An 18,031-nucleotide genomic window follows, 5' to 3' on the forward strand; every position below is an offset into this window, starting at 1 on the left:
CGGGCCGTTGGTCTGGTGTAGAGCAGTTGGATTTGTCGTATAAATAAGGGACTAATGCCCAATCTCTGTAGGAGTGGGAACAGAAATCCCCACTCCAGGGAGTCAAATGCCTAGGTGGCATCCAAGAGCGCAGCCACCACAGACACGTGGCGGGCGAGGTTGTGCATGAATGCAAACAACGTTCTCAAATTATGAGAGGTGGATCTCCCCGGTATGAAACCAGATTGGTCCGGTCTCACTATCAAGGGAAATAATGGCTGGAGATGAGTGGGCAGAAGCTTAGCGAAAATGTTTGCATCTAGATTGATGAGTGAGAGCGGCCTATATGAATTGCACTGCGTGGGGTCTTTGTCAGATTTCAGTATGGTAACAATTATACCCTCTTGCATGGAGGTAGTCAGCATGCCCGTCTCAGCAGCTTCCTGATAGACTGCTAAGAGTCACGGTGCCATGATGTCGGAGTATTCCTTGTGAAGTTTGGCCATTAAGCCGTCTGCCCCAGGCGCCTTATCAGCCGGCAGGCTGTCTATTGCTTGTCGAATGCCCTCTACGGTGAAAGGAAAGTCCATGTATTCTCGGTGTGCCCTGCTGAACCACAGCAGTTCCACCGAGTCAAAGTATTCCGTCAATGTCTCTGTCGGTGGACGGGACCGGGAGGTGTGCAACTTTTCATAGAAGTATGTCATAGTGCCTAGAATGTCTGTCAGTGTGTGCACCATAGTGTGCACTGGGGTGTTGAGTTCAGTGATGAATGTGGAACCGCGTGGGTTGCGGAGTATGTTTGCGAGTGTTTTCCCCGGCCTATCCCCTTCCCCATAGCAGCGAGCCTTTGTCTGTTTGTGCAAAAATGTAGTTTCCCGGTCAGCTTCCTTTTGGTACTCTGTCAGTTTTGTTCTAATGTCAGCCATAATCCCTGGGGTGGGCGTATGACATTGCTGCGTCTCCAGCGTGCTCAGTTCTGTTTCCAGTCTGGTTAAGCATCCCCTAATGTCTCGGAGTACTCCTGATTGTCCTGCTATGCAATGTCCGCGTATCATCACTTTAAATGCCTCACACAGAATTCCCATCGTATCAACGGAGCCCGAGTTTTGCTCAAAATAGTCTGTTATATGTGTTCTGAGTGTTTCCCTAAATGCTGCGTCTAAAAGGGCATGAGGGGGGAGCCGCCACGCGAACAGTTGAATGTAGGGCTGCGGCACTGGAAGGGTCAGAGTGACCGGGGAGTGGTCTGACAGCGTTCGGGCCTGGTGTTGTACATCTGTCACCCATTCATGCAGGTCTTTGGTCACCAGCCAGAAATCTAGTCGAGACCACGATTTGTGGTGCTGTGTGACACAGGTGCCCTCTCGGGTCATGGGGTGAAACATGCGCCACGAGTCCACCAAGTGATGGTCCTGTAATATCCCCCGCTGGACAGCGATTGCTCGTGGGTGACAGTCCCTCTCTATCCGCCTCCAGTGACAGGACAATGTCGAAGTCCCCCCCCCACAGCAGTGCAGCACTACCCAGTGACTGTATCTTGTGCCACCTATGTTGAAAGAAGGTGGGGTCATCCGTGTTGGGCCCATACGTGTTTGCTGTGATCCCCGGTTGGTTATATAGTGATCCCTTAAGTATTAGGTACCGGCCTTCTGTTTCACTCGCTATTGTGTGTGTCTGCCAGGGCACTCCCTTCCTGATCAGGATAGCTACCCCAAGGGAGTAGCTTGAGTAGCAAGAGACCTGCACCTCCCCCATCTATGATTAGATAATCTCCTCGTAGCATTATCTCTCAAGTGGGTCTCTTGTAGGAGACAGACGTCAGACTTGTGCCTGGCGAAATACGTCTGTACCAATCTCATCTTTCGGTGGTAGTTAAGACCGCAGACGTTCCATGTGATGCAGTTTAGTTTGGACAGTGGGCGTCAGCGCACATCCGTGCTATGCTTGTCTCGGGATCCCACTGATAGGGTATCCACGTGGGGGGTCTCGCTCTACTGCTGTATTTTGATTTAGTCTTGTGAGATGCTGCATTTGTATCCTATAGTCGTAGCATGCCTCCCAACTGAACTATTTTAACCGACAGATCTGCATGTATTGAAATAGCCAACATAGAACATTAACAACCCCTACCCACCCTCCACCCACACCAACCCCCACAATCAAGTTGTGCAAATCTCTTAGCCGCCTCCTGCTTTGAATTCTAACCAGTGTAACATAGAGTCAATAGGAATCATCCTGTGGGGGCTTGGCGTTGCCGGTGTTCTGCCCCGTCTTCAGTGCGACAGAGTGGCCGAGCATCGTACCTGCTTAACAAAACAGTTTGAAGAAGACAACAAGTTGAAATGTTGGGAAGCGTATGTTGTTGCTGTGGTGCCAACTGCTTAGCATGTTTCATCGCCGTTTGGGCTTCTGTGAATATCAGGGGTTTGCCACCTGTGTACACTCTCAGCTTCCCCGGATACAGCATCGCATATTTCATGCCAACTCTTTGGAATATCTTCTTGGCAGGGATGAATTCTCTCCGCGCTGCCTATACAGCTTGGGTGAAATCCGAATAGAATGCAACGCTGTTCCCTTTTTGTCCCAGATCTCCTTTCTCCCTAGCCAGTCTAAAGATAGTATCCCTGTCCCTATAGTTGAGCAGGCGGGCTAGGATTGTTATGGATTGAGCGCCTGGGGGTGGTCTAGGCCCCAGTGTGCGATGTGCTCGCTCCACTAGGAACATTGATGATAAGTCAGGTCCAAAGAGGTCTTTTAGGAGTTCCTCCACAAACTTTTCCATGTTTACAATATTTGTTGACTCTGGCACTCCCGTTATCCGGACGTTGTTCCTCCGGGACCTTGCTTCAAGGTCTTCATTGCGTGCCTTGATGACATCTAGTACTTTGTCCATTCGGAGTAGATACTCTTAGGTCTCTACTTGTCCGTCACCTGAGTCCAAGACTCTAGTTTCCAGGGTATCGATTCTGGCCTCATGCTTATCTACTTTTTGCGTAACGTGATCTATCCGCTGCGCCAATGAGTCCAGTTTGGCATCTATGGCTCTGAGACTGCCTTGCACCTCACTGAACATGCTTTAATATCGTCCTCTTGGTCCAGTTCCATCTGTGTTTGTGGCACCACTGTGACGGGCGTTGAGTCAATGTCCTGCAGCCTGGAGGAACGTTTTTTGAAAGTGTGTTTTGCTTGCTTGTTGTCTGATTTCCCCATTGCCACTTTTCTTCTGCATCGCCTATCCGCTATGGGAGATGTCACTTGGACCAAGCTCTCCAAGTGGGCAGGCCCCAGTGTAGTGGCAGTAGTCGCGGAGGTGTGTCGCTGGGCCTGTGTGGCCACCACATGTTGTTAGGGGTGCACTCGACCGTCCATTTTGGGTATCCTGCACCTCGTGGTGGACGCCCACTGTAACGTGGACTCAAGTTGCCGCGCAACCCAAGAGGAATTGTCCACCCAGCCACTGAGTCTGGTTGCTCACCTGTGCCACCCTTACTGTTGCAGATGTGGGTCCTTTAGGCTGTCCTCGCCGGCAGCGTGTCACATCTCGTGCCGAGTTGAGGGTCATTTGTTTTCGTGCTTTGCCGCTTCACTGGTTAACGCCTTATTCTTGTCCTGCTCTCAGTAGCTCCAGCTATGCACATCTGACACTGACCTCACAAGCATTGGTGCCCAGTTGTTTGTACTGTGATCCCCAGGCCTAATAAAGGCCTGCCAGTATTTTCTTTCCCTCTTGCACTTTCACGGATCCACACGGCAGACAGTCTGCGCACGCTCCGCTCGTGCGCGTCCTACTCGCAATACTGTGGGCCTCCGCTGTCCCCAGGATAGATCCGTGGGCTCATAGGTGTCCGCTGTGGTGGGCGCTCTGTAACCCGGTGATTCGTCTATTCACCACCTGCTGGGTACGAGCTGTCTCTCCGCTGTCCCGTCTCTGTGCAGCCCCGGATTTTCCGCGGTGTTTCACCGGGCCCCTGCAGGACCGCAAAACTAGCTCGTTTCTTGTGCACTCGCTCTTCGTCAGGCACCTGGGGCAGATGAGGTATGTGCTCGCCACCTACGCTCCCCCGCACATGTAGCTTTCAGTCTCCACAGCGCTCCCAGTTATTTACCAGGCCCTTCTGGCCTGGGCCGCAGCGGGCGTTCACTCACCTGACCGGCTTTAGCGTGGGCCGCCGTTCGCTCCAAGTGGCGTCCGTTTCTTCTGTTGGCTTGTCCTGGCGTCGCCAGGCCACTCGCCGCTCTATGTGGTCAGCAGAGGCCGCCAGGCACACCGGATTCAGCGGGCACGTTGTGGCCGCTCAGCATTCGGTCGGCGCCATCTTGCCCGCAACAGTCGGGAACCCACCCGGTGGCGCCGCTGCAATTTTGTCCTGTAGTGGTGAGCAGTCTGTGTTCAAAATCCCCTCTGGGTGCGTCGCTGCGGTTCTTCGTCGTCTCGCCTGCTTTTTAAGCAGATTATTGGCGGATATTTTGTTCGGCTGGTGGAGCCCCTCTAACAAGCGGCCATCTCGCATCTCGGCTTGGCCATGCACCCCTCCTCCTGTTTTTTAATAGAGTTTTTGTTGGCATTAGAACTCTATGCATTTTACCACTGCTAAGCAGTACTAAAGTACTTGTACTTTCTCCTTTAAACATAGCACATTTGGATTTTACCAATTGGCACATTTAATTTACTTATTGTGCCACTCACTTAAGTGGCCCTTTAAACCATGCCTCATGTTTGCCATTACAGCCTGTGTGCAGTTGTCTGCCATTACAGCCTGTGTGCAGTTTTAATTCAAACTGGGAAAATAAACCTTTTCTCCGGCACAAACCTCCCTTTTTTATCAATATAGGTCACCCCTATGGTTGACCCTAAACAGCGCAGTTGTTAAGACATGTGTTTTTTATTTTGACATGTCCTGGTACTGAAAAACTCCTGTGCAAACACTTGATTGAGAACATATAGAAATGTCATATTTGGTCTCAAAAGAATTGTAATTTAAAATCCTCTTTCATTGTAAAGGCGGATTGTAAGTCAAAATTCTGAAAATGAAACTTTTAGAAAGATTGCATTTTCTTGTCCCAACTATTTGGTGCCTGCAGCCTGTATCCTAGTCTGCCTCCAGCACACTTGCAAAGAACTTGACACCAGCCCTTTGTCAACTCAGACCTTTTGGAGCCTGGGCAAGGGAAATAAGACATTGTCCAGTGCCAGATAGGGAGAGAGCCTACACATTTCTCCCACTTCATAGGCTGGCACCAGGTATAAATACTGAACCCTCAGGCCAATTCTTCAGTACATTTCTAGACCTGTGGAAGATTCAGAAGGACTGCCTTGTACTCAGAGGACTTCCCTGCCGTTTAAGACCTGCCTTGTTTCTCAGAGGACTGCCCTACTGCTACCAGAGTACTGCACTGCTGCTTGAGGCAAAAAAGAGCAGGAAATCCTGGTTAGTTAGTCAATTTTAGGTAGAGACCATCTCATTTATGCCACCATTGACAGTCTAAATAGACTTACATCAAATGTCTGTTTTTCTAGGAGGGTTTTTAAGCATAGGATTAGCACAGTGCCAGCCACACTGAGCTACAAAAAGTGACAAGGCCTTTGCCATTAACATTTTTTACAGAAAAGTCTTCAAGCATAGGATTAGCAAGTGCCATCTATGCTGAACTGGAAAATATCCAAACTCTTTTGCGATTTCAGGCACAGTATCACAGCTTTGTATTGGTAAAAGACTATCCGAGCCAATCTGATTTGAATAAAAGCAACCCCTGACACCCTTAATAGAGCACTTTGTGCCTGTCTAGCTTAGTGTAGATGGCACTGTGCTAATCCTATGCATATGATATATTTAAGCAGAGTTGGTGAGAAAACCTACATAACTACTGCTAGCAGCTAGCTTTCTGAGCTCCTGGAATCTATATAGACCTACCTGTTCAACTGTTTCAGATTAGAATGTAGGCGGACCCACCTGAGCCTTTCACCCTTTTAATTTTAATTGAATGAGCACCTGTTGGTGGTGCGTTACTATTAAACCTATACTTCTATCCTTCAAGTGTGTCGCTAATTTAACACACCTCTTGTGTCAAATGTTAGGCCAAATACCATGATGCGCCAACAAACATAAAAACAGGGAATTAAGTGGGGAAATATTAACAGCCACTACAATATTGTTGCAAGCCACAGAAAAACCAACCTCCTAATTGTTAACAAACTCATAGAGAAATTGGAGTGTAATGTGTAATATACTAGTTGCCGATGTGTGTCTGTGTAGTGCTTGTGTGTGTGTGTGTGTGCAAGAGAGAGAGAGGGACACCCCACACTAACTTGGTGAGTTTCAGGCAGGACTGATTGTTCATCCCAATGTGAACCTTAATTATTGTCTGTGTGTTTTTTCCTCTTCACATGACAAATAAGTCCACCTTCAATGCCTAAGCGTTAAGAGACATCTACTAGGCATGACCGCAACCTTTTGCATGTGTCAGTGTTATCTAGTGAACGTCTCTGACTCTACATGATTTTCTAATCAATAACACAGTGCAATGTGTTTTTTTGCAGATTCTCGATGATGGGCAGTCACCTAAACACAGCAAGTGGCAAAATCATGTCATTCAAGAATGGAGTACAAAGCAGGTGTGCCAGTGGCTAGCTGGCATGCAGCTGGAACAATATGCTTCCGAATTCACTGCTCAAAACATCCATGGTGAAGAGCTTCTCCAACTGGATGGAAGCAAACTCAAGGTAAAGAAAGTTTTTTTTAAAGACAACATTTTTTGGTTTATACACCTTTTGATTTAGCAACTTGTGTCATTTCACACTGACATTTAAATTAAGCTTTATATGGACTAATTCTTCTCCCTGAGAAATGTGGTGTACTACTTAAGACGGTATACCCATAAATAATGTTAATTATATTTACCTTGACGGTGAAGTATTTAGAAACAGTATGCATATACATATATTTTACAATTACCATCACCCTTAATGTTCCCTTACTCTCACAGAGAAGGCATAATTGATCTTGACTCATTTAATTTGAGTTGATTTCTGTGGACTTAAGCAACAACCACCATCTGTGCCATTGTTCATATATTTGTATCATGTGAAAAAGTTACAGTAATTTAAACAAGCATTTGCAATGCAAATAGGGCTCGCATTTGTGAGTTAGAGCTATTGACGTTGTAAATGGCAATTTATTTTTTACCTACACGTTTTATTTTTGGAGTGAATGTATGTAGTGTGCAAAATCCCTTGGAAAGCTCCTGCACTTCGTAATAAATATATTGAAAAAGACGCAGTGTGGATTGTGTCAACAATTGCTTGGCACGTACCTCATGGGTGAAGTGTCGCCACACATGCACACCGTGGTGCTTTAATAATGCGAAACTCATTAATAAAAGTAGTGCTTACAGACTAAACAACGCGATCGGGATCGGAGCATGTGAATCTGAATCCCCGCTTCTCTTTCATTTTCTGGACTATTTGACTCACTATCGTGCGTCTTGGTTATCACCAAAACTCTGGGAGGCAATGAAGTTTGCCAACGGGGCGGGGGCAGGGGGGCTTCGGGGGTACATGAAAATTTATTCATTGCCTAGTTGTCAAAGGTCGCCCGGTGCTATTAGTTAAAAGAGTGCAGTTTTCATTAACATATTAAGAGTACTTTACTCGCATCTATGAGGAAATCGACATTAACTAAACAAAGTGCCAGAATGCGTGTCTCCATCACCACCTGGTAAAACCTGGCAGTGATTGACAGTAAAAATTTTAAAAAAGAAGCCACTCCCCCAACCATGGGAGAAAACTCCCATGGTGTGGGGGTCAATAATTCAACTTTTTTCAAAAACAAACTACTGCTTTTGGGATTTGTTTTTGAGAAATGTAAAACTTTGTAAAAGTTTAATGACCAACGATCATGTTTGACTGAGCCGTCCACCAAAGTTTTAAAACATTGAGAGGAACTAATCTGATTGCGGTTTCTGCCAATATTAAAAGATGTTCATGGGGCCAGTGGGCATCTCTAATTTTAAGGATAATATACAGTCAGGGTGGGGGAGTAATTTAATTCATCACCCTGACCGATAGTACTCCATCCTCCAAACTTTAAATCAGACCATTAATAACTTAGGGGCATATTTACAAGGCGGCGATAGAAAATTATCGCCGCTTTTGCGGCCGTTTTCAGCCAAAAAGCGGCGATAATTTTATCGCCTAATTAGCAAGGTCACGCTAACGCGTGAAACCTTCCTTTAGCGCACCTATTCTTAATGCCCAGCTTTGCATCTCTAATGAGATGCAAAATGGGCGTTCCTGACCGGACCTGACTGGAGAAATGTCGCTAAGCGACATTTCTCCTATCATCAAGCCCCACGCTATGAAGCAGCAGGAAAAGTAGCGATAACCCCTGTTATGGCTACTTTCCTTACGCCTGCTTCAGGACTGCCTTAGCCATGATATCCTATGGAAGGTGGATATCATGGCTAAGTTTGTGAGTCCCTATTAACAAGCTAACGCCACATTTCGTGAGATTATCGCTGGGTTTCCAGCGATAATCTCACGTTAGGCAGTTAGCGCTAAGATTTTTATCGCTTTTGAGATAAGCGTTGCTAATAGCACGCTATCTCAGCGATAAAAAACCACGCTAGCCGGCGATAATTATCCTCACGCTAAGAGCGCTGAGCGATAATTATCGCCGGCCCTTGCTGATATGCCCCATAGAAATTGAAATAATACATTCGAATAAATTTATTAAACAAATACCTATAATCCTAAAATTAAAATATAATCATAGTTTATGTTGCATATTAAAACACAATATAAAATGTATAATTATGATTTTTTTTTTGAATGGAAACACAAAAAATATAATCATTAAACAATTAAAAAATACACTAAAGGAATTAGTTATTAGGGGGCATGGTCAACCAAGATGGCTGTAAGGACGTGGCTCTAGGGAACTCCGTCTCCCCACCACCAAATCCCCAGATGTCCTTCTGACATAGACAACCATCTTGCTCCAACTGGCCATATCCCACGTGCTCTCACATCCATGTGGCCCTCCAAGTGAGCAGACACCGATTTACGTCCTTCTTGGGGAATGAAAGAGTCGTGGCCATAGGCAGAGTGACGGCTGCAGTCACAGCTCCATGTGCGGCCACTGGGTCAACATTTCCAAATCGCAAATGTAACTGTGTGGGGCCAGTGTGGTTGCTGCAGCAGGGCCCACTGTGGATGGTTGGATGGTCTCGATATGCCCGCCCAGGTGTGCCGGATGGCCCTCAGACCTGGGCGGCACCAGAGCAGCAGAAGACATTTGGCTGGGGTCCAGCTAGGGCCCCCTGGGCGAGCTGGTGAGCCAAGGGTGCGGTCTCCTTCCATTTTTGTCAGCAGGAAGCTGAAGAACCATTGGATCCGTGTAACAAACGCAGTCTCCCCAAGACCTGCCTTGGTCAGTCTAAGGCCCAGTGCTGCTGGTGTGACCTAAATGCGTGATGCGGCTGGGAAGGCACTGCGCTCGCTAGAAGGAAGGGTCGCTCTGCGCTGGAGGGTGCCCTGTGCTACAGGTCCTGAGCACTGGTGACATTGGATTTGCCCTGGGACCCAATGAGAGACAGCGTAACCAGAGGGGGGGTGGGCCTTGTACAGTACTGGAGGGGCGCCAGTGAAAAAGGCCATAGTGTCTCCCCTCTTTGAGGGTCAGTGGGAGTTTCTGTTAGGACCCAGTGATACCCTGCAGTCAGTAGTGGTGCAGGGCATCGAACTTGGCTTTCCTGTCTTGGAGGTCCTGATGAAGTCATTCAACAGAACGCTGGAGGCCTGTTGTCCCTGTGCCTGTGTGGTTAACTCCAATAACTGGGGGGGACCTTTAGTGGTGGAGAGAGAACTTGAGGAGTGGGGCAATCCCTCACTCCTGGTTCCCCTTAAGGACTTGGCTGCTGTCTAGACTCGGGTGTGGCCCTGTGACATGGAGTTGCGGACTTGCGGAACTGCTTGAGTGCTCCTCCTTGTGGCCCCCTCTGTGGATATTCCCATGGCAAATACTACGGTTGCTCCTCTGTAGCCCAACTCTCTGCTCCTCTGTGCCTATGGTACAGGGCTGAGCTCTCTGGGGGAGCCATTGATTGCCTGTGCTGCAGGGCACCTATGACATCCTCTTGCCCCTGTAGTGGCTGCTGCCTGCCCGCTCGTGCATTAGGGGTCATCTGTGTCATGGACTTCAATGAGAATGTAGTGCTTACTCTTTGAACTGTCTAACTTGGATTATGGGGAAATTCAGGCACCAGAGGCAGCAGCAGGGGAGTACCAGTATCACCCTGCGCCAGGACACCCAGAGAATTGCTAGACAGTAGCACCGCGGCACAACAGAACACTCCCTGGAATGTCAGGAAAAACCCTCACTTGCCGCCCTCCTGGAGGCAATACAAGGATCACGAGTGGTGCTCGAGAGTCAAATTGCAGAGATATCTATTGAAGTGACTCTGCTCCAGGCAGATTTCCTCAAAGTAGTGGACAAGATGGAAAATGGGGAATCCAACATTGCTTCCCTCTAGACGGAAGTACGACAGCTTAAACAGCAGGTGACGCGGCTGACCACATTCACTAGCACCTTGGAGGATCGAGTTGAGGATGCTGAGGGTCTTTCACGGAGGAACAATTTGCGCCTGTTAGCATTTCCTGAAATGACTGATGGCCAGTCTACAGAGCACTTCTTATAGCACTGGGTGAGAACCATATTACGACCTGGAAGGTTGTCTGCCTCTTTTGTTATAGGGAGCGTGCATAAGGCGTTGGCACCGGTCTCTCCTCTGGGCACCCCCCTCAAGGGCACTCATTGCTTGCATATTGAATTATAGAGACAGGGATGCGATCCAGAGAGCTGTCAGGGAGGCTCCTGTTTCACAGCTCAAGAACAGAAACATTTCCCTTTACCCTGATAACGCACAGAAGGTACAGCAGCACCGCAAATCAGTTTTAATTGTCAAGAGACGGCTGCATGCCATGGGCCTCAAATACATGCTCCTCTACCCAGCTAAACTACGTGTCATAGTGGCAGGGAAGTCCCACTTCTTCAAGCGCAATGTGGATGTCTAGTCTTGGCTGAATTTGTCAGATATACTGCCTGTGCGCCCCCTGTTGAATCTTTCACAGTGGTGATGAGCACGTGGGTGCCACCACCTCTACTTCAAGGGCCAATCCTTGCATGCAGCAGGGGCACTAGTCGCACTATGATACAGGATGATGGCACCATGGACACAGCAGTTATGGAGGCTTTACCAGTGCTAGAAATGGGACGGAGTAACCCCTCCCAGTACAATAGTGATGTTGTAACTGCCACTGTATCATCTTGATGGGTTGTTTTATAATTGCCCTTGAGTGCGGGGCCTTCTTTGTGGGCTCCTCTGCTATGCATTGGGGGGTGATTAACTGACCGTTGTTCACTTAAGGTACAGTTGATGTGGGAAAGGGACTGTTTTTCATGCATTTTTCGGTTGGATACTGGAGTCCACCTGAGCTGCTACACAATGGGAAATTATTGCTTTTATGAATTTGGTTTGCCCTTCCCTCAGGGGTCACAGGGTCTCTCTGGGAGTGGCTGGTTGGCTGCAATGCAAGTGTTTTGTTGGAGGGGTTTCCTTACTTTGGCATATTTGTCTACGATTTAGTGCCTGTTGTACGTGGTAGGGAGGGGTGCTTCACCAATTCGAGGGTTTTCTTTGTGTGGAGTTAGGTAACAATGGTGTGCGTCCTGACACTTCCATTTCATTGAGCATGTATGATGTGGTTTAGTCCTACTTGTCCAGGGTTGGGGGAGGCGGGTTGCAATGTTACTTGTTGTGTTTCTTCGTGGGTTCAGTGCCATCTTGACATGGGGAGGTGTGCATTGTTCTGCCTACATGTATTAGGCCATAATGAGTGCATCTGGAACTTGTAAACTCCTCTCATGAAATGTGTGGGGACTGGAGTCATATAAAACGTGTTTTAGGGTATTGTCACTCCTTACGAGACACAGTGTTGCTGTTGCATGTTTGCAGGAGACCCACCTTACAGGTATGGAGGCTGTGAAGCTCGCCAGGAAATGAAGGGGTCAGGTATATTATGTGAATTAATTATCTTTCTCGCAGGTTGGCCTAATTTGGTTTGCCCCTGGGGTGATCTACATGGAGACGGATGTGTAGGGACGTTATCTGTTACTCCAGGGCAGACCTTATGGGGTGGAGGTCACCATTGCCAACCCATATGGGCCCAAAACTGATAATGAGTTTTTAACCTGACTCTGCAGTATGTCATTTCCCCTGCTATGGATTCCTGAGCACTGTAGGCTGGGGATTTTAACTGCGTAATGAATGGGGCCCTTGTTCGACACCCCTCCTGCCCTCACACTAAGCCTAAAATGACATGTGCTGTGGGAGGTTACGGTTCAACAGGGCTTTGTGATTCTGGGCAGTTAGCCTGGATACTGCAGCAGGAGATGCCCAGCTCTCCCAATCTTCTCCTTAAGTGCTCTTAAGGGCGGGCTGTTTACACACAGAGGGTATTGTGGACATCCTTAAGGACCACCTGGAACAGGTGTATCGTAGCCAGTGGCCACCTGACCTGGAGCAGATTGCTGACTTCATAGCTGCCCTGTGTATCCCGCGACTAGGGGATGTTGTGGCCCAAGAATTGGATTTCTATCCATCCAAGTGCCTACCTCCCTCATACAATTGCGAAAAATGTCCCTTGGGTCTTGGCTTTTCCTAGAGAGGGAGACAACAATTTGGGTGTCATTATGGCACAAGTGACAGCCCAAAGGATTCCACAAGGGGCACCGACGGTGTTACATAGATGTTAAAAAGCGTTGGACTTAGGATGTAAATTCGCCCATGGATACCGTCTGAACTCTCTCAGTCAGAATGGATCTGAATAGGGCTAAAGCCACACCATCAAAACCAAGGTCATTGAGCTGGTCAATCAGAGCTCACATTTACTACACCCAATTAATATAATACTCCATGCAAATATATATTTAAAACAAATTAAAATCATTAAAATATTATTTTTAATACTGTGAATTTATATATTTAAAATGTTATAAATGTATTTCAATACCTAATTAAAAAGCTCAATCAAATCCCCAAAAATCCACACACCCTAATTAAAATACAAAAATTATTTTAAAAATGTACATTGAACAATACTGTATCTTAAAGAAATGACATAAAGAAATAATAACATTAATTATTGTAACAGGATGGCATATGGACCTCACAACAGAGCTTCAATACATTTACAGTAACAGTGTCAACGCTTAATAACAGAATTGCTGCATTTGCTGCACTTTGTATTAGTGCAGGCACATTTCAGTAAGGATTTTGTGTTTGTGACCAGACATCACTGGTATTTCTCAGCAATGCTGCTGTGTTTTAGAAAATAGATCAACACATATGCAGTGCTACTTTACTTCATTGGAACACTGCTGGTGCTTCTCAACAGGACTGATAAACGTGTAAGCATAAAATACAACACACTTTTAACCCAATGACACTCAGCAAATCAGTGAGGCAGGCAGCCTGGCACTCATTTGCGGATTACTCCCCCCATGGGAATTGGGAAAATAATATGACCAAATGGTGGATTTTAAACCTAGGTGCTGAAAGACTTTTGCCAAAACAGGTAGACACTATCGAAGTAGTTCTGTATGGGCACTCATGAAATATTAACATTTGTCAAAAGCTATCTAACGTTAGACCCATCAGTCTCTCTCTCCTTACTTCTTTCTGTCTGTTTCCATAACTGTTTCCATGCATCTTTGGAAAAATCCTTTTTCCATCTCTTATCTATCTATTCTAACTTCTTTCTTTCTATCCTTCTTTCTGCCTTATCCATCATTCAGTCTGCCTTCCCCTTCTTCCATCCTACATTCTGCCTTTGTTTCTTCTCTTCATTAATATTTTTTCCTTCTCTCATCCATCTTCTATCTTTCCTCCCATTTTGCCTTCCTTCCTAATACATGCACAAAGCCCTCTCTCCAGCCGTCCATCAATCCCAATAAATCCGTCTAGCCTTTTTACAGGCATCTATCCTTCTCTCCATCTCCAACCTTCTTCCTTCCATCTATCAGTTCCTCTCTCTATCCTTCATTACATTCATCCATCCACCTTTCTGCTCACCCTTTTCTCCACTGATCCTTCTCTCCACCTATCCTTCTCTCAACCTGTCCATCCACTCACTCTTTTCTGCATGCATCCATCTGTTTATGCAGCATTCATCCAGGCTTCATTCATCCATCCTTTTCGGCATCCTCCGATTTTCTTCATCCTTCCCTCCATACTCCTTGCTCCTTTCCATCTATCCACCCATCACCATTCATCCATCCATCAGTCCTCTCTCCATCCTGCCATCTTTCTTTCCTCCCAGTCATCCTTCGCTTATTTGCTCTCCTGTGACATGTGTTGCCCTAACTCCATTGCTCCATCATAGCAGGCTCTTTCAATCATGTGTGTTCTAGCATCAGCGATCAGTCAAAGGAAACCAAAAAGAACAAATCAAGTGTTTTATGTTACTGAGAACTACACAATTGGAACCCAGCCCCACTCAAGCTGCTAAAGTGGGTGGTTGATGACACCCATGTAAACCCCTATAGATATCTCCCTGCTTCCATCTTCAGTGATCTGGAGACCCAAGTTTTAAATTGGCATGGCAGACACAACGTTCCACCCTTTTGTGGTTGGTAAGTTTAAAGCCAATAAATATTTTAGTAACATCTGCTTTAAAGCTTTATTTAAGCATTACATAGAGCTATTAAGCTCTATTAAAACAAATTATTATCAGTAGACTTTCAATCAAATGGTACTGACACTCCTCTTCAGGATTACTCAACTTGGGGAAGGATAGGGAGGCACTGCCACTTCCCAGCAGGAAATGCCATTTTTTATTGCAAACTCCTGCCACTTCTTGGCTGGACAACTATGCTTTTAGTTGGGCAGGAACACTACCTCAAAGCAGGGCCGGACTGGGAACCAAAACCGGCCCTGGCAAAGTGCTTGGCCGGCCCCCCTGGGGTTTGGGGGTGTCGCCGAGCTCTTTTGCCGGGGCCGGTTTTCTGCCGATTTTGTCACAGGGCCGATTTTGCAGCTAAGCTGCTAAAAACGGCCCTGTAACAAAAACGGCCCCCAGGGGCCCAAAACCGGACCCCACCCATGCGGCCCACCGGGGGATTGCCCGGTGCCCGGTGCCCGCTACGGCCAGTCCAGCCCTGCCTCAAAGTAGGGATGCATCATGGGGATACATATCACAAATCAATGTTGAATGAGTTCTGGATTAGGTATGTCTCCACACTCAGGACCGCTCATCTATAAAAACATGCAACATTTCTAGAAGTGACTGCTCTAAGGCCATATTCTTGATCAAGAGGTAGTTTTCAATTCATCTCCCACTTCACAAACCACCTCGCTTGGATAAAGAAAGGTTACACCGATAGATCTCTAGTGGGATGACGTCTTTTGGCCTATTTGGAAGAAGGAGTGATATATGATTCTTAAACCACACCACCTGAAAGAGAACTGCAATTTGGATTTATTTTGTTACAATATTCTTGTACTTTTAAAGCCCTGGCAATTATATACTTATGAAGTCTACTGTTTACTTCATAGATTTTATTCACACAAAAATATACAGCGTGCCTGTGGCAGAACTGCTTAAAATAATGTGAAGAGTCTAAGTCCATTGAATTCCTGAACCTAACTGGGTTGATGGTTATAACTACTTGACATTCCATTCTCTTAAATATAGCTATACCTTGTCTGTTATGGTACCATACAGTGAAAACTCCTTTTGGATAAACCTAAAAAGAAGAGAGATAGTATCACAGATAGAGAGCAGGATATAGAGAATGGCAAAAGGAGCATGATACGCAGAAGATAAAGATTAACCGTATGCTCGATCTTACTCGCAGCAGACGCGCGCAGCGTACGCGTGCAGCGTACGCGCGCAGCGGGCGCGCTGGCGGCGTGCCAAAGGTAAGCCCGTCTGCGCCCGTCCGCGCGTGGCTGGGACCAGGGACCAGGGACCAGGGACCACGACCCCTGGCAGTTTTCATAATATTCTTAGTTATAGTGCTCAGTCACTGACTGCTCTGAGAGGGGCCACCAGTACCAATATTGCTAACAGCTCCTCCAGTTGCTCCTTCTGTAACTATAAGCTCCAACCCTCCTGGGAGGAAGCACCTTTACCTGCCCCCCCCCCCCCCCCCCCCGAAATTCTTTCTCCTGAACTGTCGCTCCCTCCCTAGGCACTCAACGGACCTTACACTTCTACTAGATGACCTCAAACCAGATGTCTTATTCCTTACGGAAACTTGGTTACAAGATGAAGTCGACCCAGTCATTATTCAAACCCTACCACCTGGCTATTTAATACAAAGGGTGCACCGTAAGACTGGAAGAGGTGGGGGACTAGCCATAATATTTAAAGACAACTTCAGTTGCCGGTCTTCTACGGACGGACCACCAGATTGCAAAAGCATGAACTTCTCCCTAGAATTCTCACCTACCTGCACCTTCTCCGGTCTACTGCTATACCTACCCCCATGACCTATAGGTACATTTCTCAATTCTTTCCCCATACTTGTGGCCAATTTAGCTCTGACTCCAGCGAACTTTACAATTCTGGGGGATATTAATATCCATATGGATGACCACTCCAACCATCTGGCCAATGAGTTATCAACTTGCCTCTCGGTACTTCAAATTAAACAGAAAGGCTTCGCCCCCACACATGATAAAGGCCATCTCCTTGACCCAGTGTTTAGTAACAATCAGAATCTCTTGGTTGGCACTCCCATCCCCCTCTCTTGGACTGATCACTTGCTAATTCCCCTGGTCTGGGAGACTCTGGCCCCTATTCATCCTCAGAATACTACCTTGACCCTAGATAGGAAATGGTCGAATCTTTCTGCCAGCCAATGGACTGCTGTCCTTAATGCCACCAGACCACATAGTGACCCTAACCCTGTGATGGCTAATAATAATTTTAATTCATGGATCCAAAGCTCATTGGACACTATTCTTCCAAAAAAACCCTCTCATAAGAGATTCAAGCAAAAATCGGCTCCATGGTTTTCTCCTAAAGTAAGGGAGCTCAAACAGACCTGTAGGCAATTCGAAAGGAGATGGAGACAGAATTATGCAGATGACAGGAAACTTGATTATAGAGAGGCAATTAGGAGTTATAAAGCAGAGATCAAAACTGCCCAAATAAACTTCTATGAGGAGAGGATCACTGCAGCCGCCAACTCTCCTAAAGAGATCTTTCGTATCGCTAAATCCCTTTCCACTATGCCACAGAAACCTCCCAAAGAGGAGGAAGCCCCAGATCGTTGCAACAATCTAGCAGAATACTTGCATCAAAAAATCCAGTTGATATGCCGGCCCTTTCCTCCCTATCTGCCTGAGTCTACCGATCTCAGCACAGGAAGTTTACAGCCTGAAACACAGTGCTCCCTAGGAGAGTTTCCTTTGTTAGATGCAGAATCCCTGGATATCCTTATGTCTAGAGTAATCTCTGGCTCTCCAACGGACCCCGTACCTCCACAGTACCTCACATTAGTCTCTAATGCCATTCGTCCAGTCATCTTAGACGCTTTGAACTCCTCCATTGCCTCCGGCACAGTGCCCCTGGCATGGAAATGTTCACAGGTTAGAGCCCTTCTTAAAAAACCCAATTTAGATCACTCTAACATGGCCAACTACCGTCCCATCGCTCTCCTACCTTGGCTGAGCAAGCTAATTGAGAGACATATAAATTCCACGCTAGTTCAGCACTTGAAATCCAACAACCTGCTTCATGTCTCTCAAACAGGATTCCGCCCTCAGCTAGGGACTGAGACGGCCCTTCTGGCGGTAACAGAGGAGACAAGGAGACTTCTGGACCAGGGCAGCTCTGCAGCTAGCTTCTTCTAGATCTCAGTGCCGCCTTTGACACTGTAGACCATAACATCCTGCTTGAGCGGCTAAAAAATCTGGGAGTGACAAAAATGGCACTCACCTTGTTCCAGTCCTTCCTAAAAGATCGGTTCTTCCAAGTCTTTGA

The 18,031-nt window shown here is 46.8% G+C and overlaps 1 protein-coding gene across 7 annotated transcripts in view; it reads left to right on the plus strand.

Moving 5' to 3' along the window:
* Nucleotides 1-18,031, plus strand: part of PPP1R9A (protein phosphatase 1 regulatory subunit 9A) — a 772,375-nt gene that overhangs the window by 728,020 nt on the left and 26,324 nt on the right. For all 7 annotated transcript variants that reach the window (XM_085630850.1, XM_085630851.1, XM_085630855.1 and 4 more), the window contains one exon: nucleotides 6,521-6,703. In XM_085630850.1, coding sequence (XP_085486976.1) covers nucleotides 6,521-6,703 — 183 coding nt within the window. The remainder of the gene's footprint in view (nucleotides 1-6,520; nucleotides 6,704-18,031) is intronic.

Source organism: Triturus cristatus, chromosome 10 (genome assembly GCF_964204655.1).
Source record: "Triturus cristatus chromosome 10, aTriCri1.1, whole genome shotgun sequence".
Classification (NCBI taxonomy): domain Eukaryota; kingdom Metazoa; phylum Chordata; class Amphibia; order Caudata; family Salamandridae; genus Triturus; species Triturus cristatus.